The sequence below is a fragment of the Rhinopithecus bieti genome, unplaced genomic scaffold (genome assembly GCF_001698545.2).
Source record: "Rhinopithecus bieti isolate Rb0 unplaced genomic scaffold, ASM169854v2 scaffold_15794, whole genome shotgun sequence".
NCBI lineage: Eukaryota > Metazoa > Chordata > Mammalia > Primates > Cercopithecidae > Rhinopithecus > Rhinopithecus bieti.
The window spans coordinates 56,466-80,406 of NW_016808211.1; the positions used below are offsets into that span (position 1 = coordinate 56,466).

General features: G+C 49.0%; 1 protein-coding gene across 1 annotated transcript in view; it reads right to left on the reverse strand.

Annotated features, from left to right (window-relative positions):
- Positions 1–15,421: 15,421 nt before the first annotated feature.
- PSMD13 (proteasome 26S subunit, non-ATPase 13) overlaps positions 15,422–23,941 on the reverse strand; it is a 16,371-nt gene continuing 7,851 nt past the window's right edge. The window contains exons 3-10 of the mRNA XM_017885780.1: positions 21,565–21,736; positions 19,834–19,913; positions 19,655–19,681; positions 19,518–19,616; positions 17,517–17,579; positions 16,758–16,838; positions 16,467–16,583; positions 15,422–15,900 (exon numbers count right to left, since the gene is read on the reverse strand). Of these exons, the coding sequence (XP_017741269.1) occupies positions 15,805–15,900; positions 16,467–16,583; positions 16,758–16,838; positions 17,517–17,579; positions 19,518–19,616; positions 19,655–19,681; positions 19,834–19,913; positions 21,565–21,736 (735 nt within the window). The 3' untranslated portion in view covers positions 15,422–15,804. The remainder of the gene's footprint in view (positions 15,901–16,466; positions 16,584–16,757; positions 16,839–17,516; positions 17,580–19,517; positions 19,617–19,654; positions 19,682–19,833; positions 19,914–21,564; positions 21,737–23,941) is intronic.

Genomic DNA, 23,941 nt, shown 5'->3' on the forward strand with positions numbered 1-23,941 from the left:
AAAAAAAAAAAAAAAAAAAAGAACTAAAACTATAAAACACTTAGGAAAAAATGTAGGGAAATCTTCATGACCTTGGATGATGGTGATGATGATGATTATTATTTTTGTTTGGAGACGGAGTTTGCTCCATTACCTAGGCTGCATTGCAATGGTGTGATCCTGGCTCACTGCAACTTCTGCCTCCTGGGTTCAAGTGATTCTCCTGCCTCAACCTCCCTAGTAGCAGGGACTGCAGGCGTGCGCCACCACTCCTGGCTAATTTTTGTGTTTTTAGTAGAGACAGGGTTTTACTATGTTGGCCAGGCTGGTCCCAAACTCCTGACCTCAAGTGATCCACCCACCTTGGCCTCCCAAAGTGCTGGGATTACAGGTGTGAGCCACCGCACCCGGCCAACCTTGGATTCTTAGATATAACATCAAAAGCACAGGCAATAACAAGAAAATAAAGATAAATTGTACTTCACCAAAATTAAAATTTTTTGTGCTTCAAAGGACACTATCAAGGGGCTAAGATCACCACAGAATGGGAGAAAATATTTGCAAGTCATATATCAGGTAAGGATTCATATATGGAATATAAAAAGGACTCCTTCAAATCAACAACCAAAAACCAAACAGCCCAATTTCAAAATGAGCAAAGGACTTGAATAGACATTTCTAAAAAAAAAACAAAACAAGGGCCGGGCGCGGTGGCTCAAGCCTGTAATCCCAGCACTTTGGGAGGCCGAGACGGGCGGATCACGAGGTCAGGAGATCAAGACCATCCTGGCTAACAGGGTGAAACCCCGTCTCTACTAAAATACAAAAAACTAGCCGGGCGAGGTGGCGGGGCCTGTCGTCCCAGCTACTCCGGAGCCTGAGGCAGGAGAATGGCATAAACCCGGGAGGCGGAGCTTGCAGTGAGCTGAGATCTGGCCACTGCACTCCAGCCTGGGCGACAGAGCGAGACTCCGTCTCAAAAACAAAACAAAACAAAACAAAACAAAACAAAAAGACAAGAATGACTGACAAGCACATGAAAAGATGCCCAACCTTGTTAGTCATTATGAAAATGCAAATGAAAATAACAGTGAGATACCATCTCACCTCCACTAGGGTGGCAATGATTACACAACTAAACAAAACAAACATGAAAAAAACAAGTGATGGGAAGCCCTCCCACGTTGCTGGTGGGACAGTAAAATGATGCAACTGTGTTGAAAGCGTTCCGTCTTTTAATCAAAAGACGGGGAAGAATTGAAAACAGGAACTCAAATGACACATTGTTCGTAATCGTCAAAGTGTGGAAGCAACCTGAATGTTCCTACAAGGTGAACAGACGAACAAAACGCAGTCTGTCCGTACAGAGAAACACGATTCAGGAATGAGGTCCCGACGCATGGATGAACCTTGAGCACATCACGCTAAGTGAAATGAACCTGACACAGAAGGACAGGCACTGTATGAATCTGCTTCTATGAAATAATTAGAACAGGCGAATCCACAGAGACAAAGTAGACCAGAGGCTGGGGGGACGGAGGAAGGCAGAGTTGCTGTTTAATGGGGAGGGAGTTTCTGTCTGACGGATAAAAAGGATTTTGGAGATAGTGGTGATGGTTACACAATGTTGTGAATGTAACTAACGTCATTGAACTGTACACTTAAAAATGATTAAAACAAAGAATTCTGTTATGTGTGATCCTTTACCACAATTTGTAAATAGTGCCTGCCCTGTGGTCAGTGGCTCCTGTGTTGGCTGCAATACCATGCTCCTCACAGCTGGCGCTGACCACTATTTCCTGCTCTAGGGCGGTAGGCGGCACCTGAGGGCATGAACAAAATGCCCTGCCCAGAAGGAGCTACGCCTTTGTTGGGAGACAGAAAATAAATAGGATAAATAAACAACACATGGATTAAACAGTGCCAAGGGCAGAGCATAGTGGCTCACATCTGTGATCCCAGCAGTTTGGGAGGCTGAGGTGGGTGGATCACTGGAGGTCAGGACTTAGAGACCAGCCTGGCCAACATGATGAAATCCCGTTTCTACTAAAAATACAAAAATTAGCCAGGTGTGGTGGCAGGGCCTGTAATCCCAGCTACTCGGGAGGCTGAGGCAAGAAAATTGTCTGAACCGGGAGGCAGAGATTGCAATGAGCAGAGATCACGCCACTGCACTCCAGCTTGGGTGACAGCGAGACTCTGTCTCAAAAACAAAAACAAAAAACAAAAACAGTGTGAAGGACAGAGCAGAGCAGAGAGAGGAGAGAAGAAACGAGTGGGCAGGTCGGCCGTGGGGATACAGTCAGGTGCAGGGCAGGGCCATGGTCTGGCAGGAGCTGGCCCAGTCAGGACACAGGAGGCCTAGGTGGCTGGGAGAGCCAGGAGGGCCGAGGAGTGGCCAGGCTCCCTGGGCTGCTGTGGAGCTGGGGAGGGTGTGAGGGGAGGGAGACGTTAGGCTCTCCGGAGGGGAAGGGAATCAGGGAGGGAGCCACATTCTGCATATGCATAAAAACGGTGGATCAGATGTGGCGTGTGAGATGAGAAAGGGGCTGAGGCAAGAGGAGGGATGGAGGTGGGGAACTAGAGCGAGGAACAGGGTTTGCAGGTAACTCCCAAGGCCCAGGTATCCTAGTTTGAGAAGCCTGTTTACCAGGGAGCTGGGATGGCCAGGACCACCACAGGGCAGGAGCCATGCAGCCCCTCCTAGCCACCACCCCCAGCCCGAGAAGGGACAGGTGAGGACTTCAAAGGGCCAAGCCCTCCAGCGTCCTCATCAGAAGCTCAGGTGAGGGCCCACAACGTGAACTGCACAGTGCGAGCTCCAGCAAGTGAGGCTCAGCAGCGCCCTCGCAGAAGGAAGTGTTTTCCCCGAGCCTTGTCCCCGCTGCGGTGATTCTCCTCAGGGCAAACAATGACTCCCCGGCGGCCCGGAGAGGATCCCACAGTCCCTCACACCCATTCACTGCCCCATCTCTCCAGGGTCCACCCCGCGATGCTTGATCCACTCTCCTCACCCTCCCGGCTCCCAAAACTGTCCAGGGGTCTGTGGAATTTCAGGGTCTAACAGCAGCAAAGCACCTTCTGCTCTGAAACTTCTCTGAAGTTCATTCCGCCCTCGGGCTGCCACGATGATGTCCTGTCCAGTTCCTTCCCCCCACTCCTCCTCGCTTCTCCCTCCCTCCTCCTCGCTCCTCCCCCTCCTCCTCGCTTCTCCCTCCCTCCTTGCTCCTATCCCTCCTCCTCGCTCCCCCTCCTCCTCGCTCCTCCCCTTCATTCTCGCTCCTCCCCCCTCCCCCTCGCTCATCCCCCTCCTCCTCGCTCCTCCCTCCCTCCTCGCTCCTCCCCCTCACTCCTCCCTCCCTCCTTGCTCCTCCCCCTCCTCTCCTAGCCCCTCCCTGTGGGCTGGGGATTTGTCTGTTTTGCTCGCTGACACTTCCCAAGCACCTAGAACAGGGCCTGGCACCCAGTGGGAGCAGCTGATGTTTTCCAAGCGAGTGAGTCCAGTAACTTTCAAACTGGCAATGGAAAGACCTGAGGGCTTCCCCCACTGGCATTATTTTAAATTTTATAAGCAATGACTGAACATATTAATTTTAAGAAAATCTAATGGTATAAAAATGTATGAAATAAAATGTGAANCTCCCTCCTCGCTCCTCCCCTCACTCCTCCCTCCCTCCTTGCTCCTCCCCTCCTCTCCTAGCCCCTCCCTGTGGGCTGGGGATTTGTCTGTTTTGCTCGCTGACACTTCCCAAGCACCTAGAACAGGGCCTGGCACCCAGTGGGAGCAGCTGATGTTTTCCAAGCGAGTGAGTCCAGTAACTTTCAAACTGGCAATGGAAAGACCTGAGGGCTTCCCCACTGGCATTATTTTAAATTTTATAAGCAATGACTGAACATATTAATTTTAAGAAAATCTAATGGTATAAAAATGTATGAAATAAAATGTGAAAATGACCTTTCCCTCCATGAAAGTCACTGTTCTTTCCGCAGAGAATCTCTGTGAATCATTTAGTGTGGTTCCACAGACCAATTTTGGAGCAATTACACAGATATTCTGTGACACTCATCTACTTGTGCCATTACTACACCATCTATGCTTATTATCATAGCTTGATAATACGCCTGGGATGCCAGTTCCCCAACTTGATTCTAATTCATGTTCATGGCTGTCTTAGTTATTCTTGTCCTTCACATTTCTGCTTTCATCATAGAATTAGCCTTTGAATTCCCACTAATGGAAAAAGCTGTTGGCATTTTGGTTGGAATTTTACTGAACCTATAGTTCCATTCGAGGAGAATAAAAATTGTCAAAGTAATGTATTTTAAAATTCATGAATATAATATAATTACCAATTATTTAAGGCATTGAAAAAACATCTCTCTAGAATGTTTTACAGTTTTCTATGTAAATATTATGCCCATCTTACATTTGATATTTTTTATGTTTTTAAAAATATCATTTTTTGGGCCAGGCACAGTGGCTCATGCCTGTAATCCCAGCACTTTGGGAGGCCAAGGCAGGTGGATCATGAGGTCAGGAGTTCAAGACCAGCCTGGCCAATATGGCAAAACCCTGTCTCTACTGAAAATACAAAAATTAGCCAGGTTTGATGGCACATGCATGTAATCCCAGCTACTCTGGAGGCTGAGGCAGGAGAATTGCTTGAACCTGGGAGGTGGAGGTTGTGGTGAGTTGAGATTATGCCACTGCCCTCCAGCCTGGGTGACAGGGCAAGACTCCATCTCAAGAACAAACAAACAAAAAAATCTTTTTTTTTTTGTTTCATTGTCTAATTTTTTATTGATGGTACATGGAATTACAACCAATTCTGGCATATTGGCATTACAATCAGTGACCCTGCCAAATACTTTATTAATTCGAACAGCTTATCTATAGATTATCCTAGATTCTTGACACCCTCAGCTATGTTATTTTAAAATAATTATAGTTTCATTTTCTTCTTCTTTCTAATCCTTACAACTTTTATTTCTTTTTCTTGCCTTATTGCACTGGCTTGCATCTCCAGTGCAATGTTGCCTTGAATTGGTGACAGTAGACATTGTTGCTTCATTCTCATTCTAAGATGAAAGGCTTTCAATATTTCAGCTTTTACTGTGATGTTTGCTCTAGACTTTATTTATTTACTTTTATTATTTTTATTTTTTTGAGATGGAGTTTCACTCTTGTTGCCCAGGCTGGAGTGCAGTGGTGCGATCTTGGCTCACCGCAACCTTTGCCTCCTGGGTTCAAGCAATTCTCCTGCCTCAGCCTCCCAAGTAGCTGGAATTACAGGCATGTGCCACCAGGCCCGGCTTGTTTTGTATTTTTAGCAGAGACTGAGTTTCTCCATGTTGGTCAGGCTGGTCTCAAACTCCTGACCTCAGGGGATCTGACTGCCTCAGCCTCCCAAAGTGCTAGAATTACAGGCATGAGCGACTGCACCCAGCCCTGTTTGTTTATTAAAGACTAAGAAAATTTCTTCTATGCTTTGTTTGCTTCTTTCTTTTCTTCTCTTTTTATTTTATTTTATTTCATTTTTTTATTTTTATTTTTTGCCCTTATTGCCCAGGCTGGAGTGCAGTGGTACGATTTCAGTTCACTGAAACCTCTGCCTCCTGGGTTCAAGCGATTCTCTTGCCTCAACCTCCCAAGTAGCTGGGATTAGAGGCATGCACAACCAAGCCTGGCTAATTTTTGTATTTTTAGTAGAGATGAGGTTTCACCATGTTGGCCAGGTTGCTCTTGAACTCCTGACCTCAGATGATCCACCCACTTCGGCCTCCCAAAGTGCTGGGATTACAAGCATGAGCCTCAACCTCCCGAGTAGCTAGGACTACTGGCATGCACCATCATGCCCAGCAAATTTTTGTACTTTTAGTAGAGACGGGGTTTCGTCATGTTGTTCAGGATGGTCTCGAACTCCTGACCTCAGGTGATCTGCCCACCTTGGCCTCCCAAAGTGCTGAGATTACAGGTGGGAACGACCACGCCCGGCTGGTTCTCAAACTTGGCTGTGTATCAGAATCACCTGGGGAGTTGTAACAGATTGCTAGGCCCACCCCACTTTCCGATTCATTTCCGACAAGGCGGGTGATGCTGATGCTGCTGGTCCAGGAACCACACTTTACCAACCACTATTTTACGTGAAGAAATAGATTTCTAATGCAATAAAAAAGGAGCCTGTAAATGTTTTCATGCATGCGTGCTGTTTCTGGGTCTCTGATTCGAAGAGCTCCATGGAAGAGGGCTGTGCCCCTGTCTGTGCCTCCTCCAGCAGCTTCTGTGTTTCCAAGTCTGGACACAGGGTGGTGCCATGTGCCCACAGGTGTCCACCAGACCTTCCAGGTGGTCCTACAGGCCGAGGTGGCCTTGCAGCTTTGTGAGAGAGGGTGTGCATGGTGGTTGGTCTTCCTCCTGCCTTCCAGGGGCATTAGGGGTATGTCCAGGGCAAGCCTGACAGGTATGTGCTGAGTGGCTGAAGAGGGTGAGGGTGAAGATTCAGGTAACAGGACTACTTTTGTCCATCCACAGCCTTGAGCACACCTTCTGATGTTGCCCTGTCCAGGATGGGCCAGGATGGGCCAGGATGAGCCAGGATGAGCCGGGATGGGCCGGGATGGGCCGGGATGGGCCGGGATGGGCTGGGATGGGCCAGGATGGGCCGGGATGGGCCGGGATGGGCCGGGATGGGTCTGGAAGACCCTGAGCCTGGAACTCTGAATGCTCTCCAAGTCTCAGTTTCCCAGCTGTTACATGGGGCCTTAATCTCCATCCATCCTGCATCCCCACTTGGCCACCTTCTCTTTCTCTCTGGGTCACATCATTTTCCTTCTATTAAAGAGCAGACCTGGGGGTGGGGGGAAGAGGGTCTAGGCCTCAGGGTGATGACAGGAGAGGCCATTTTGGGCAGCCTTGCTGTGGGTGGGGGCCTCAGGATCTTTAACCACAGGGTTTGGTTTGAACAAGTGGTTCAAACTGGGGACTAAAAACGAGGCTAGGATAAAGACCAAAGCTCACTGCTGCAGGTGGGGCCCCACAAGCAGAAGCTGTGTGAGTGTGAAATGAGGACAGGTTTGTGCTTGGAAAGGTCAGAAAGGTCGGAAGACTGTGAGGGGGCAGATGGGAAGAGGTTGAACGCCATGGCCGGCGTGGCCATCTGGGCTTGAGGGAGTGCTGCAAAATCTCTCTCTCCTGGAGGGCAGTGTCTCCTCCTGGCATCACTGCTCCCACCCCTGCCAGCTCCCTCCTCTCGGCCTTCATCGGGGCATCACCCACCCAAGGCTGGGCTGGCTGGGGGCTTCTTTGGAAGCCTAATGTCCTGCAGCACAGTGGGCCTCTCCACTGCCCACCCACACACACCACCTGCACCCCCCACTCCAATTAAGCCCAAAAAGGGCAGAGGTGGAGGCCTCCCTCAGGGGTAAGCCTGGGTGGTGGTGCAGCTAGTTCTTATCTGTAAAAGACAAAGCACCATAGGCTGGGAGAGTGATCCTTTGAGCAAGCACTCAGGTCCACAGCCTTATGCAGAACTGGACCCCAAAGCTATAATTAAAGGTTCAGGCGGAAGGGATTATTACAGAGGAGGGGCAGAGCCCCCCACGGCCTGAGGCTGGTATCAGGAGCCCAGCACTGCTGAAGATAACATTCAGGACACCCTCCTTCCTCTGGCCTCACAGGACTTGGCTCCTGCTTGAGAAACCACATCAGGTGAAAACTGGCCAGGGACCTGGAAGGTGGGGTGGAAAGCCTAGAACGTAGTCTCACATTTAGGACAAATGTGGTTTCTGGGGAAGAACAAAAGTAAAATCATGCTCCTAGTGAAATTTGCTCATATCACCAATTTACGATTTCAAAACAAATGGATAGGGGCATGATTGTCTATAGTGAGGGTGGTGACCACAGCCAAGCCTGGAGGTACAGACAATGACCATGGATAAATCTGGGGGCCTAGGTGGGGTCAGATGTCCTACTACTTCTACTGGCTCCTGGGCTTGGACTCAGCTGTGGCCTTTATCATGGTCAATGACAATACTGTGGGTCATTCTGATGGAGAAGTGTAATCCCCGCAGTTGTCTCTCATGTCTGACTCGGCTTTGTATCCTCCAAATCCAGCCCAGTTCCCAGCATATAATGGAAACTCCATCCATCCTTATAACAACTCCTCCAGTAATCCATTCACCCACCCACCCATCTGTCCACCCATCCACCCACTCATCCATCCATCCACCCATCCACTCATCCACCCATTCACTCATCCATCCACTCACCCACCCATGTGTCCATCTATCCATCCACTCATCCATGCATCTATCCATCCACTTATCCACTCATCTATCCATCCATCCATCCACACATCCATCCACTCATCCCTGCATCCATCCACCCATCCACTCCTCCCACCCACCCGCCCATCCGTCCATCCATCCATGCATCCATCCTCCATGCATCTATCCATCCACCTATCCATACACTCATCCATCAGCCCACCTAACTATCTGTACATCCATCCATCCATCCATCCATGCATCCATTATCCATCCACTCACTCATCTGTCCGTCCATCCACTCACCCATCCACCCATCCATTCATCCACCCACCTATCCATACACTCATCCATCTGTCCACCTCACTATCTGTCCATTCATCCATCCATCCATCCATGCATCCATCCTTCCATGCATCCATCATCCATCCACTCACTCATCTGTTTGTCCATCCACTCACCCATCCACCCATCCATTCATGCATCCACCCATCCATTCATCCATCTACCTATCCATACACTCATCCATCTGCCCACTTAACTATCTGTGCCTTCATCCATCCATCCATGCATCCATCATCCATCCACTCACTCATCTGTCGTCCATCCACTCACCCATCCACCCATCCATTCATCCATCCACCCATCCATATATCCATATGCCCATCTGTCCATCCATCCATGCAACATTGACTGAAAAATCTGCTAAAGCAGACACTGCTCCAGGCTCTAAAGATTCGGTGGTGAACACAACAGAGTCTCTGCCCTCATGGGACTTATATTCCAGCTTCAAAAGCAGACAGTAAACAAGATGTATCTGAGGAGATGTCATTTGAGCAAAGCCTAAATGATCTAAAGAAACAAGTAAAATCATGAGGGAAAGGCTGTCCAGACAAAGGCACCAGTGAAGGGTGGGAGTGCGCTGTGTCTGGGATGTGTTTGGAGTATAATCCTGAAAGACACACTCCTGAGTCTTGAAATCCTGAAAGATCAAAATCCCTGAAGTGTAAAATCTCTAAAATTCCAAAAATCACAATCACAGGAATCACAGAAATTTTTAAAAAGCAGCGCCACCTAGAAAATGAATTTGAATGTATTCTCCAAGGAAAGCCATGTCCTAAAAGAAAAAAAAAAAAAAAAAAAAGCAGCTATTCATTGTGATGCAAGACTTCAGACTATAGTTAATGGGGTCATGGAAGCTTGCCAGCTCTTACAGAATAGCTCTGCATAGTTGCCCATAATCTACTCCTGCAATATGGCTTATGTAGAAAATTCAACATATGGCCTTTTCAAATTGAATTTTCTGTATAGTTTTTTTTTTAGCTTTTTTCATCATCATAAATTGTCGGCATTTTTTTTTTACAGTTCACGGTGCTGATTTTATCCTTGCATCATTTCAATACTGAAAATGTAAATTGTTTTAGTGACTCATACAGTGTTCTAATTTGTTTTAGGCATTTTTTGCAAAACTGACTCCACAAAAGTGCATTACCACAATGTTGACTGTGTGTGTACATAAAAATGGGAAATTTCGGCTGGGCGCGGTGGCTCAAGCCTGTAATCCCAGCACTCTGAGAGGCTGAGGCAGGTGGATAACTTGAGCTCAGGAATTCAAGACCAACCTGGGCAACACAGTGAGACCTCATGTCTACTAAAAATAAAAAAACTTAGGGCCAGGCGCGGTGGCTCAAGCCTGTAATCCCAGCACTTTGGGAGGCCGAGACGGGCGGATCACGAGGTCAGGAGATCGAGACCATCCTGGCCAACACGGTGAAACCCCATCTCTACTAAAAAAATACAAAATATTAGCCGGACATGGTGGCGGCGCCTGTAGTCCCAGCTACCCGGGAGGCTGAGGCAGGAGAATGGCGTAAACCCGGGAGGCGGAGCTTGCAGTGAGCTGAGATCCGGCCACTGCACTCCAGCCCGGGCGACAGAGCGAGACTCCGTCTCAAAAAAAAAAAAAAGGGAAATTTCCTCAATAAATGAAGAGATGTCCTTTTTGTACATCTGCATTTGTGAAAAATTTCTCTAGACCTCGTTTTTTTTGGCAACTGCATATGTGGTGGTGATCTGTTGCGATTCTTAATTGAGCCCGTCAGAAGACGTAGGTTGTTCATCCTGGCTTTTCGGAAGACTGCAGTTATGAAGCTGGGCGCACGCAATTCCCACCTAAGTGATAGGTGTTCACGCAGTTCACGCATTTCCTCTGTCAACATTTTTTTTTTTTTTGAGACGGAGTCTCGCTCTGTCGCCCGGGCTGGAGTGCAGTGGCCGGATCTCAGCTCACTGCAAGCTCCGCCTCCCGGGTTCACACCATTCTCCTGCCTCAGTCTCCTGAGTAGCTGGGACTACAGGCGCCGCCACCACGCCTGGCTAATTTTTTTGTATTTTTAGTAGAGACGGGATTTCACCGTGTTCGCCAGGATGGTCTCGATCTCCTGACCTCATGATTCATCCGCCTCGGCCTCCGGAAGTGCTGGGATTACAGGCGTGAGCCACTGCGCCCGGCCTCAACATATTTCTTTACAAATACAGTTCATCTGCGCATAACTGTAGTTGGTATGACTGTTTACACTTGCAGAAACATGGATGTGTTTGGACATTATTGTCTATTTTATCGTGTAAAGTGGCCTATGATGTGTTCTGTCATGTTTTTACGTTTCTCAAATAAATTCCCTTTAAAAATGTAAATAAATGGCCGGGCATGGTGGCTCATGCCTGTAATCCCAGCACTTTGGGAGGCTGAGGCTGGCAGATCACCTGAATTCGGGAGTTTGAGACCAGCCTAACCAACATGGAGAAACCCCATCCCTACTAAAAATACAAAAGTAGCCGGGTGTGGTGGCGCATGCCTGTAATCCCAGCTACTCAGAGGGCTGAGGCAGGAGAATTGTTTGAACCCAGGAGGCAGAAGTTGCAGTGAGCCGAGATGGTGCCGTTGTACTCCAGCCTGGGCAACAAGAGCGAAACTCCGTCTCAAAAAAAAGAAAAGAAAAGAAAAGAAAAGAAAAGAAAAGTACATAAATATCCTTTAAAGAATTTTAAAATTTTTTCCAGAATTATATTTTCAGAATTTTGATTTTTTGGGATTTCAGCATTCAGGATTGTGTCTCTCTGGGCTGTGATCAGCTCATGTCTGGGATGAGGTAGGAGCCTTGGTGGGGTGCAGGGAGATCAGATGAGGGGTAGGAGCAGGACCAGCAAGGCAGGCGGTGGTCAGAGCACTCAGGCCTTGGTGGTGAGTGAAGCCTGTTGGAGGATACTGAGCAGCGGCAGCAACAAGACCGGATTGTTCTAGAAGACTGTCTGGGCTGCTGTGTGGAGGACATGTTTGAGACCGGACTTAGGGAGGGTGGGGAGTCAGTGGGCTCGATGTGCACGTGAATGCCTGAGGGAAATGGAGGCTCACACTAAGATATTTGGCCTGAGCAGCTGAGGGGGGCTGCAGAAGGTTGAAGGGGGCACCACAGGGCCTTGGGAACTTGACCATGAGGTGGGTATAAAGGCTAGTGGTCAACAGATCCCAGTGATTGTGACTGACAAGCAACAGCTGGGCTGTCAGGCCATCTGGACCAGGGCCAAATGAGGTCTGAAGAGGGTGGGTGGAAAGACCGAGAGCGGTCTGGGGCCATGAGGTCAGGCGAGGCCTGGACGAGGTGAAAAAAACCAGGAGCTCAGAGACCAGCAACCAAAGAGAAAAAGTCTGGAGAAGATACCAGAGAACTGTTCTTTGCATGTGGTGGAAGGGAGGCCTCAGGGGCACAGGGCACAGGATGCCTGGGGCAGTGCGCACAGACTCTCCCGGGGGTGGGGGTGGGAGTTTGCACTGAGGGAAGGTGTGGGTGAAACTGTCTCCCGGAGAGCAGGAAAACAATTTTATTAGTAAGTGTTTGCTGCGGGAAGGAATGAACCACTCATTATCTGCAGAAGAGGCTGGGAGACTGGGCCAGAGCCCAACTAACCCAGCACATCTGTCCCTGGGCGCCTTGACCTACCTGTGCGCCCCAAGGGAAGGAACCTGGGGTCGGACAGAACCCCCTGCCCACAGCCAGCACTCAGAAACTGCTGAACTCCTTCCCACCAGGTAGCCCGGCATTCTCAGAGGAACAGAGGCTGCCTCCTCAGACATCATGAGGTGACCTGAGTGCAGCTGAGCTCCCAACTCTGGGTCACTCTGTGGTAACGCATCACGCAAGAATGTTCAGCAGCTCACCCAGGAATCCCAAAATTTGAGAATCTGAAAATAGCTCTACATAGTACTGCATGGCTGGCACCTCAGATATTTAGGGCTTCAAAAGTATGTCACTTTCCCCCCTAGCATTCTCTTCTTTTTTTTTTTAGACGGAGTCTCGCTCTGTCGCCCAGGCTGGAGTGCAGTGGTGCAACCTCCGCCTCTCAGGTTCAAGTGATTCTCTGGCCTCAGCCTCCCAAGCAGCTGGAACTGCAGGCGTGAGCCACTGTGCCCAGCTAATTTTTTGTATTTTTATTAGAGATGGGGTTTCACCATGTTAGCCAGGATGGTCTCAATCTCCTGACCTCGTGATCCGCCCGCCTCGGCTTCCCAAAGTGCTGGGATTACAGGTGTGAGCCACCGTGCCCGGCTCCCGCTTGCATTCTCAAATCTGACTTCCTGGCCCTGCTCCTTTGTGGAGGTCATTTTTCACATTTTTTTTTTTTTAATTAAAAAAAAAATTTTTTTTTGAGACAGAGTCTTTGTAGCCCAGGCTGGAGTGCAGTGGCGTGATCTTGGTTCACTGCAAGCTCCACCTTCTGGGTTCACACCATTCTCCTGCCTCAGCCTCCCGAGTAGCTGGGACTACAGGCACCTGCCACCACGCCCAGCTAAACTTTTGTACTTTTAGTAGAGACGGGGTTTCACTGTGTTAGCCAGGATGGTCTCGATCTCCTGACCTCGTGATCCACCTGCTTTGGCCTCCCAAACATTTTCACATTTTCACAAAGAAATGAAAGCCCTTTCCAGAGGGGTCACAGCTCCCCACACTGCGACTGCTTTACTTGATGTCACATCAGGGAGTGCCAGGCTGGGGCTGCTGGTCTGAGGCTGGTTCTCCCCAGTTCCAAGCAGGCGTCCTTTCTGCCAAGCCCTGTGACAGGAGGGGACAGCTGCAGCTCCCCCTTCAGCTATAAAAAGCCCCAACACCTAAGCAAGCCGAGGATATGCCGAGAGGACACGCCAGGGAAACCCAGCTGGGACTCAGGAAGGACCTTGACCCCAGAACCATTCTGAGGCTGCCTGCTGCCCTCAGGCTGCTCCAAGCCCCGCTGAGGCGTTGGACAGTTCCGAAGGCCCACATCTCTCCAAGCCGGCCAAAACACCCACCTCTGACCTCAAGTGACCTCCAAGGTAGCAGCAAGCTGTCTTGAGAACTCAGCCCATTCCCTGGGTTTTGGGGTGACACAGAACTCCAGGATGGAAAAAGGGAGACGTGACCATAGCCCTGGGGCTCAGCCATGACTGACAGTGTCTGAACGCCAGGAAAGGGGTCTTTGCAGCCATCACCTGCAGACCAGGCTTCCAAATGGGCAGCAGAGTCAACAGTGGGGAGGGGGCTCCCAGTTCTGAGGCTCTGCTCACTGGCCAGAGATGGGTGCTAGGCTGAGCCCGGAGGCTTGGTGGATCCATTAACTTCATCCCCTTACACAGGAAGAGGAGGGCTGCTTTGAGGGTCAGATGAGAGCACAGGTGAAAACTAAAACCTAAGTCAACCATTTCCACTCTTGGAGTACAAATGTCTGTTTTCAGCAGAAATAAATCAAGGTCAAGAAAGTCATTTGCCCAAGGTCGTACAGCTAAGACCTGAACCTAGACTAAGGTCCTCATTCTAGCCCAGATTTGCTCTTAAACCTCTGGGGCTAAAGTCAAAAGTTAAGAACTGGTCTCCAACCTGGCATCTGATTCAGCTTCCGGAAATGGTGGGAGGACTGGGCCCAGGCTGATTTGGAGAAAACTGAGGGTGAAATATGGCTGGTGCCTCCGAACCTGGCCACTGGAGAACAGAGGGCTCCAGATGGGGTCTCTTTGCACACGCAGAGCACGGGGAATCTGACCTCTTCCCAGCCCTCTGAACGGGACTGCCATTGAGAGAAAGGGCCGTGTACTTGTTTGCCTGCGACTTAAAATGTTGGTTGTTTCTGCTGTTCTGTACACACTCTGACATGCACAGCCACAGGTAACCAGGAGCGTGCACATCATGTCTGAGACTGGTCTGCCCAGCGTGAACTGTGGCCTTGCTACAAGGCACACGCAGCCAGGCAGGCTCTTGGCCAGACCGATTGGACTGCAACAGGCAGCCCACTCCAAGGCTCCTGGTCTCTGAGGTCGTCCTCCCGGATGAGGGCCAGAGGCTGCCAGACGTGTTGATGACAGTGGTTACTCACTGCTCACAACTACACACAAGTTTGAAGGCAGATGGCGATCACATGGCTAGGGGAGGGGGGGCGAGGGGCAGTCTGTCTCCCAAATCCCAAACTGTGGGACCTGAGGGACAGAGGGCAGGCAGGCAACCTCCCTTATTGGCCCAGGCCTGACTCCCCTACCAGCTTAGTGGGCTCGTGGGTACTTTCCTCCATCAGGAGCAGGCCGTGGGGCTCTCACTCATATTCATCAGCTTCCTGGTTCCTGGAGGCTGGGTCTCACCTGCCTGGAGAGCTACAAGAGCTCCATGCTGTCACTGCAGGCACAGGACTGAAAGATCGCATTAAACCGTCTTTCCACCTAATGTTCACTTTGTGATTCTTTGTGCATGTGCACCTCCACTCCCAGACGAGGCACCTCAAGGTGGTTTCCTTTACACGCCCAGTCCCAGAGATGGCTCATGTCAGCACTGGGGCACACTGGGTCACAGACGCTGGTGGCTATTTGATTGATGAGTGGTGACAAGGATGCGGATGGATGCCTGGGTTAGGGCAGGTACCTGAGAGGGCTGGAGAAGGGAGTGGATACCCCTGGGTCTCTCTTGACTAACAATAAAGACAGGCTTCCTCAGTAGCCCTTGGTGCTGGCTTCTGCCCAGTCTACAGTCTACTGTAGGTGCAGGGAGGAGAAGGTCCGAGGCTACCCCCACCACGTCTTCCCAAGGTTCCAACTCATGCTTTTTAACCTCCAGGCACAGGCTTGGCCTGGAAGCTAAGCCCGAGAAAACAGAGCCACGAGAAGAACAAAGCAGAGGTGTTTATTGTAGGAACATTCTCAAACCACAATGGAAAAGATGTCTGTACAGGTGGATGGGGATGGAGATCAACCTCGGAGTACACGGACTTTAGGGGAATTCCTGCCTCACGCGTTCTCTCTCTCCCTTATCACCTAAGACCCAGAGACCCCCACCCACTGCAGGAGAGACCCACGAAGAAGCCTTCTCCCTGTGGCCTGGCCCCCATCAGGGACAGTCCTGTTTTTAGAGCAAGAACAGTCTGTACTTCAGACAGGATCCCAACCCCCACCCAAATTCAATGTCGACCGTCTGAGCAGCCAGCTTCGTCGGCTGCAAACGCCTCTCTCAGGTGGTCAAAGGAGACACGACAGGGAACCAGGGGGCCCTAGGTGAGGATGTCATGGGCCTGGTGCTCCACCAGCATCTCCATGCTCTTCACATCCGTGCACCAGAACTCCAGGCGGTCCTTCATTCCCTTGATCTGAAATCAGATCCGGACACAAGGGGGATTAAGACACACAGGAGTCACAGGCCAAGTGGCCGCCACAGCACCTGACGGGGCGGCTCTGCATCTCCAGCTGACTCTCTAGGGCAGCTCTAATAAAGAGGACGTCTGAGCTGGGGGAGTGTGACAGGACTTCCCGGGTTAATTCTTATCACAAGGACATTAGAAAAAACTTGCATGAAAGAAAGCAGACAAGAATAGAGGAAATCCACAGGATTACGTTTCCAGCAAATGTAAGATGGACGTGAGCTCAAATCACAGAACCAGGAAGGTATTTGATCGGGGTACCGCTCTTAAGATTAAGAAGCACCATCAGCATAACTAGCACTATTGTAATAATAAGCTTTTAAGTGCAGGGTTCAAATCCCAGGCTTGCATTAAATTAAGCTCTTAGAAAAACCCAACAGCAGTAATTCATTCTCCAAAACCTCTTGTCTAATGCTGCTTTCTTCCCAGATGGCTCCCATCCAAATGAAGCTAAGACAGTATAGATACAACCCCCCCAAAACCCAGAGGTGAATAATGGTTTTCAAACGCAACACCTGCTGCAAATCCAACACTCGGGGCTGCACCCAGGTCATGTGGACGCGCCTGTCCACCTCGTCTATGCTGCCTTTCACCAGCCCCACCGAAAGGGCCTTCATCACCAGGAGCTCCACCTGTGCAGAGACGGAGGCTTGTGTAAGACAGGACAAGCCTGACACACCCCCAGGGACCCAGATGGCTTCTCCCGTCGTTTTTTACTGTCTAGGGAGCACAGCGCTCACACAAGAGCCCTGACTCCTCCACGTGGCAGCTTTGCTGCTCTAACACCCTGAGCCTAGGGACCATACCTCATTCACTGTGATTTTAGCACTTTTGGCAATTTCTTCAAAAGTAAGTTGTCTGTGATTGGCAGGTCGTGTGAAAGTCATCTGGAAAAAATTTTATTAACTATTTAAAACTATTTTCCTAATAAAATAGAGAACTGATAAGAATGTTTTGTCAATATTGGTTCTTAAAATAGAGATCTTATTAATACCCCATATACTAAAAAGTTCCCTAATATTAGACTTATATCTTGTTAAGAACAAGCTTTCAATGCTTAGGTAAGAAGGACAACAGCAAAATGCCTTACAGGAATTTTTGACAGTAGCCATTATTCAATCCCTGAACAAGTACTTGAGGCCACAATTTGGCCTCAAACCACAGGGTTGACCATGGCAAACCAGAAATGTAAGGGCCACTTCCTCAAGAAGCTTAAGTTCTAGTGGGGAAAGACAGATGTGTGTGTCAACAGGAAGCGACATGCAACGAGGAGGCAACTGCATCATGGTGAGAGGGGCAGTTACTTCATCTCAGTTCAGATGGTCAGGGAAGGCCTCAGCGGGGTGGCAGTGGGGTGGGAGGGTGTTGTCTGAGCTAAGACCCAAATAGAAACGTAAAAAAGCAAGTGGTGGCAAAGGAAAAGGAAGGTGGTGAAGAGACTGACGCTCAGCTGAAGCAGCACCACTCAAAGCGCAAACCGCTCAGGACAGGCTTGGCGAGTGCAGCGCCCCCACCTGACCAAAATCGGAAACCACAGACAAAGTGGCTCCCGGGTGTCTGCTTACCTCCATGAGGCACAACAACTGAATTTTCCTCAGAAGCTGGGCTTCGTTAGCTGCTAAATCAGGCTGTAAAGTACAGAAAGACAGAACAATGTCTTCCATGTTTGTGCTTATCAGTTACCTAACTGGGGCTCTGGAATTCGCTAACAGTAGACCGAACAAAAAGCAGCTGAGCAGATCCAAACATCTCACACTGCAGACTGCTGAAGCTCATCCACATCTTCATTCTTCTTAGGAAATCTAACTGGGACACTTTGTCAAGGCAAGGAATTTACAAGGTAAGATCTGTATTAATGCTACAAACACCATTAGGCAAGGCCACAGGGTACCGGCATTTCGAGAAGACTCTCCTGGTCAAGGTGCTGTCAGGAAGGACACACCCAACAGCCCAGGAGGCTTCCCTCAGGGGCTGCTGCCTGCTCAGTGCCAGGGGAGTCCCTCTGAGGAAAAGCTTCCTTAATTTCTAGAGACTTGTTCCGCATCAAAAGAGCAAGTTATATATTTATAATGAAAAATATCATTGTCATGAGAAGCAGAATACACCCTTCTGCAAGACGTGCAGCGTCTCTTCCTATAGATCAAAACGTTACTTAAACCAAGGAGACTTGTTTTTTTAATTCAAATAGCAACTCATATCCTGACACAGGCAGCCCCGCTAGGGACACTTCTGCCTCAAGCACTGGACAGGCCAAGCTCTGTAGAAAGGGCACTCCCTGTCCAGACAGGCTTTGCTGCCTGAACAGATGCTGCCAACATACATCTACGAATTTTTTTCCTTGAAATTGCTGTAACTAGCCATCTTCCTTTCTGAGTGGCAAATTTTTTTGAGACATCAGTAAATAACCAGACCACAGTTAGGTCTGGCTGCATCTGTGCTTTCTGCCTCTTCACAGTGCCCTCATCTATATCCACCCTGCTCCACTATGCAGGAATTTTACACGTTTATGTTAAACTGAGAAAACTGAAAGTTTCAGAAAAATACAAAAATAACAACCATAATTCCTACCACAGTTAACGTTTTATTAATATTTACTTCTAATAATCTCATTAAAAAAGAACATACCTCACCATTAAAGCTCAAGTCCTTCTTAAGCACCTTTCCCCAACTCCCACCTTCCAGAGGCACCTTCACCCAGTGCCCCCCTCCCCTCGCACTGAGGTGAACTGGCTGTTCTCCCTGCACAGACCTCTCCTCCTGCGCCCACCGCTCTCCCCATTCCTGCACCCACCACTCTCCCCATCCCTGCACCCACTGCTCTCCCCCTGCACCCACCTCTCTTCCCCTCCCTGCACCCACCCCTTTTCCCCTCTCTGCACCCACTGCTCTCCCCTCCCAGCACCCACCTCTCTTCCCCTCCCTGCACCCACTGCTCCCCCCCACTGCTCTCCCCCTTCCTGCACCCACTGCTCTCCTCCACCCAGTACCTACCTCTCCCCTCCCTGCACCCACTGCTCTCCCCCTCCCTGCACCCACTGCTCTCCCCCCTCCCTGCACCCATCACTCTCCTCATGTACCCACTGCTCTCCCCCTCCCTATACCCACCGCTCTCCCGGTCTCTGCACCAGGCACTTGTTCCTCCTTCATTCCACGCTCTCTCCCACCCACTCATGTTAGCCTCACACATTCCTCCTTCAGTTCAGCAAAGATACTAACATTTTCCTTTTCCTCCGCTGAGTGCACTCTTCCCACACCTCTTCACTCATTCCTAAGGTCACACAGACCTTAGGTCACTATGACTTCTAGGCCTTCTGTGAGACCCTCTCCATCCAGCACAGATGCAGGGCCCACATTCGATTCTGTTTTCTCAGAACACCCTCACTCTTTGTCTGCAGCACTAAAACTGCAGCTAACCGACCACTTAACTCTCTGGGTCTTAGCCTATCTCGGTCTCCTCTGTGCCCAGTTCCTTCCTGTGTGCCTAGGGAAGACGCTGAATGAACATCGGTTGTATGAGTGAGTAGATACACAGGGGAAGAACAGCTGGGGCATCGTCGGAGCCATACCTGCTGGCCCCAGGCAGTCTTCAGAGTCTGGAACCTCTCTACGTTGCCACTGTTGAAGGCATAGAGGGTGTCAATCAGCCACTGCCGGTCAGTGGGGATGTGAGACGGTCAGCACGGGGTGCATGAGCTGTGGGGATGGAGACGGTCAGCACAGGGTGCATGAGCTGTGGGGATGTGGACGGTCAGCACAGGGTGCATGAGCTGTGGGGATGTGGACGGTCAGCAGGGGGTGCATGAGCTGTGGGGATGTGGACAGTCAGCTGGCAACACTTCAGTCTCCCTTTCGTTAAGGAAGCTGAGCCCAGGGTCAACTTACGAGTTCTCCAAAGTTAAACACTCCCTCGCCGAGAAGCCCTGCTAGCCCCAGCGTGAAGGCTCTCTCCTGCTGCTCAGACACTACGGTAGCAACACAGGCCCATTTACAATCCAGTCACAATAATCAGTCCTGTTTAGCTTTAAAAATCTCATGTAACAAAAAAGTAAAAAAACATTGTTTGTAATGGTTGTATTACAAAGCCTTGACATTAGTCACCTCTTCTGAAGTACTGGTTTGACTTAGATTACACCAAGAACCATACATACATGGGTTTTTTGGGACGAGCATTCATTTTTTTCCTAAATATATGTGAATCTATTCATATTTTCAGCTGTGCCACCTCCAAGAAGTGCCTTAAATCTCTTATCTGCTATGGCAGAATACTACCTCTTATTTAAGTTACCTAACCTAGCTTCTTTTCAGACTAGAATTAACTTACTTTCTGTTCCTAGACAGCAAGTCTATTATTCTCCTGACCACCTTAGTTCCTTTTCTGATATATTTTTCTTGACATACAGTAATAAAAACTGCATCAACACTGTTAGGAGTTGCTGGTCTCCTTAGCTTCAACAGTGTTTTTTTTTTTTTTCCGAGACGGAGTCTCGCTCTGTCGCCCAGGCTGGAGTGCAGTGGCCGGATCTCAGCTCACTACAAGCTCCGCCTCCCGGGTTTATGCCATTCTCCTGCCTCAGCCTCCCGAGTAGCTGGGACTACAGGCGCCTGCCACCTCGCCCAGCTAGTTTTTTTTGTATTTTTTAGTAGAGACGGGGTTTCACCGAGTTAGTCAGGATGGTCTCGATCTCCTGACCTCGTGATCCGCCCACCTCAGCCTCCCAAAGTGCTGGCATTACAGGCTTGAGCCACCGCGCCCGGCCTTCGACAGTGTTTTGTGAGAAACATCTAAAATATGCTGAAAATTTCTTTTCTGAACATATATTCCTTACACTTTCCCCAAAACTCACTGGTCATTTTCTTTTCACTCTCAAACCCTTGAAAGATTTAATTTGTCCCCATGGGTCTGGAATTGCAGTTTTCAGAACAAGGGTCTCAGCTACAGGGATTCCAAGGGTCTCAGCTACAGGGATTCCAAGCATCCTTTATTCTGCAGCAGAAGGGTAGGCGGGGTGGGTTCAGCAGGTATTTACATCATGGTGCTTCCTACAAAAACCTGTGATTTAGGTAACAATAAGGAACTGGAGAAGGAACAGTAAAAGAGCTAGGAGGAAAGCCTCATTTTCATGTAAATTAAATGCTGGAGACAAATACAATGTGGAAACTAAAGTTTATACAAATCTTCCCATTTTTTCTTCAAAACAGGATGAATCCATCTGAGTAATTTTTTTTTTTTTTTGGTGAGATGGGGTCTCACTCGGTCACCCAGGCTGGGGTGCAGTGGTGCAATCTTGGCTCACTGCAACCTCCACCTCCCGAATTCAAGAGATTCTCTGTCTCAGCCTCCCAAGTAACCGGGATTACAGGCACCCACCATCACACCTGGCTAGCATTTTCAGTAGAGACAGGGTTTCACCACATTGGCCAGGCTGGTCTTGAACTCCTGACGTCAGGTGATCCGCCCGCTTCAGCCTCCCAAAAGTGCTGGGATTACAGGTGCGAGCCACCACGCCCAGCCCCGCTTAGTAATTTCTGAGAACTGTCACCTCAAGCACCTCACAGATGCTAAGTTTGGAGAATACGCTCCTGTGTGACATGGACTTTAATGGCCTAGGTTACCTGGTAGATCCTTGATGTCAACACAGCCCAAAAACCGCAGAGCATCTTTGTAGTAGGACGCGTGGTTTCCGACTGTTTGATAGTATTTACTGGAGAGATCATAGAAACGACTGTGAACCGACGTCACACCAGGAAGGTTGTTGAGCATTTCTTCAACATCTTCAATTGTTTCCTACACACGGGAAGCAAAATCATCTCTCTTTTTAAATTAAAAGTTTATTTATTTCATTTTTTTAGGGTCAGGGTCTCACTCTGTTGCCTAGGGTGGTCTTGAACTCCTGGCCTCAAGCGATCCTCCCACCTCAGCCTCTGCAGTAGCTGAAATTACAGGTTCACTGTGCTTGGCGAAGATTTTTAAAGTAATATGTTGTGAGATGAAAAGCACAAACCACAAAGGCAAAGACTGATGAATGTGACTACGTTAACATGGAAAACTTAATCTAAAACACAGAAAAAAGCACAAAGACAAGCTATAGAGACTGGGAAGCAATATTTACAACATGTATAACCCACCAGCAATTATGACCAAGGAAATATAAAAACGCTTACAAATCAGTCAGGAGACAGCAACACAGTATAAAAATGGGCAACAGACATTAACAGGCAATTGACAGATCTGGAGACACTAACAGAGTGGCCGATAAACCACTAGTAATTGTGAAATGCAAATTAAACCCCCAACAAGACATAATTTCACTTCTATTAGATCAGCAAGAGTTACAGCCTGAAACTATCAGGTGTTGAGGATATGGAGCTTCCAGAGTGCTCGTACAGTGCTGAGGGAGCATATATCTGGGAAAGGCAGAGATGCATACAGCTTGTATCTGTAGTCTCTAGGCATATATCCTGGTGAGATTCTGCCCACATACACAAGGGACCACACACAGAAATACTTATAGCAGTATTGTTTGTGATAGTGAAAAAAACAACCTAAATCTCTTTTTTTTTTTTCCGAGATGGAGTCTTGCTCTGTTGCCCAAGCTGGAGTGCAGTGGTGCAATCTTGGCTCACTGCAACCTCTGCCTCCCAGGTTCAAGCAGTTTGCTGCCTCAGCCTCCCAAGAGGCTGGGATTACAGGCACCCACCACCACGCCTGGTTAATTTTTAGTGGACAGGTGTTTTTAGTGGACAGGGTGTTACCATCTTGGCTGGGCTGGTCTTGAACTCCTGACCTCGCGATCCACCTGCCTCAGCCTCCCAGAGTGCTGGGATTACAGGTGTGAGCACCACATCCGGCCCTAACTCTCTTCAATAGGAGACAGGATACGTATGTTGTGGAACACTTATACAGTGAAATACTGTACAGGAGTAAATGCACACTGGTTACACATATCCACAGGACTCTGGAACCCAGTACTAAGCCAATGTTAAAACACTTGAGTTACACACCCCTATTTAATGAAGCACGAGGAAATGCATGGGCATGAGAGGGAGCCTGGCTGGGGGAGAAGAGTGGTCTGAAGGGTACTGGGGCCCTGACTGTGGCTTCGTTCCTTCCTGAGCTGGCTGGGGCACATGGACGTCTATTACAGCATTGTGGACTGTGACTTACAGCTTCCAGTGTATCTTAAAATATTTCAAAATAAAATGCACTAAGTATGCACATGGGTGAGGACTGAGAAACAATAAACAATAAAAAGTATCTTTTCAGGGCAATGAGGACAGGAACACTTTTAACCTAACCCCAGTATTTTCTTTAACATTATGGTTAGCAAACAAACACAAACACACACAGGCACTGGTTAAACAAGGTGGACCCACCACATGTCGGTTTCACTGCCATTCACATCCATACCTGTCTCCCAAACTGCACGAAAACATAATTGAACATAAGAAAGATATGAAAATACACAGGATACTTCAGCAACATTTAGGAGGCAGAAGGAAGATGGAGGAATAGCACATGACGTGCCAGTGGTGTGTAGGTTAACCTTGGTCAGGGAGAACCAATGTGCTTTGGGCTGACTGAGGCCGTTGGAGTCATTATTAGACGGATGTGCTGTGGTCACACAGGGGAGTGCTCTTTTGTTTAAGGGCAGCAGGCATTATATCAGCAACTTACTCTTAAGTGGTTTTGGAAAAAAGCTACAGACACACACAAAGGCAAAAGTAGTAAAAGGTTAGCAATGGGAGGCTGAAAACAGAGGGATCACTTGAGGTCAGGAGTTTGAGACCAGCCTGGTCAACATGGTGAAACCCTGTCTCTACTAAAAATACAAAAAAATTAGCCAGGCGTGGTGGCGGTGCCTGTAATCCCAGCTACTCAGGAGGCTGAGGCAGGAGAATCGCTTGAACCCGGGAGGCGGAGGTTGCAATGAGCTGAGATCGCGCCACTGCACTCCAGCCTGGGTAACAGAGCGAGACTCCATCTCAAAAA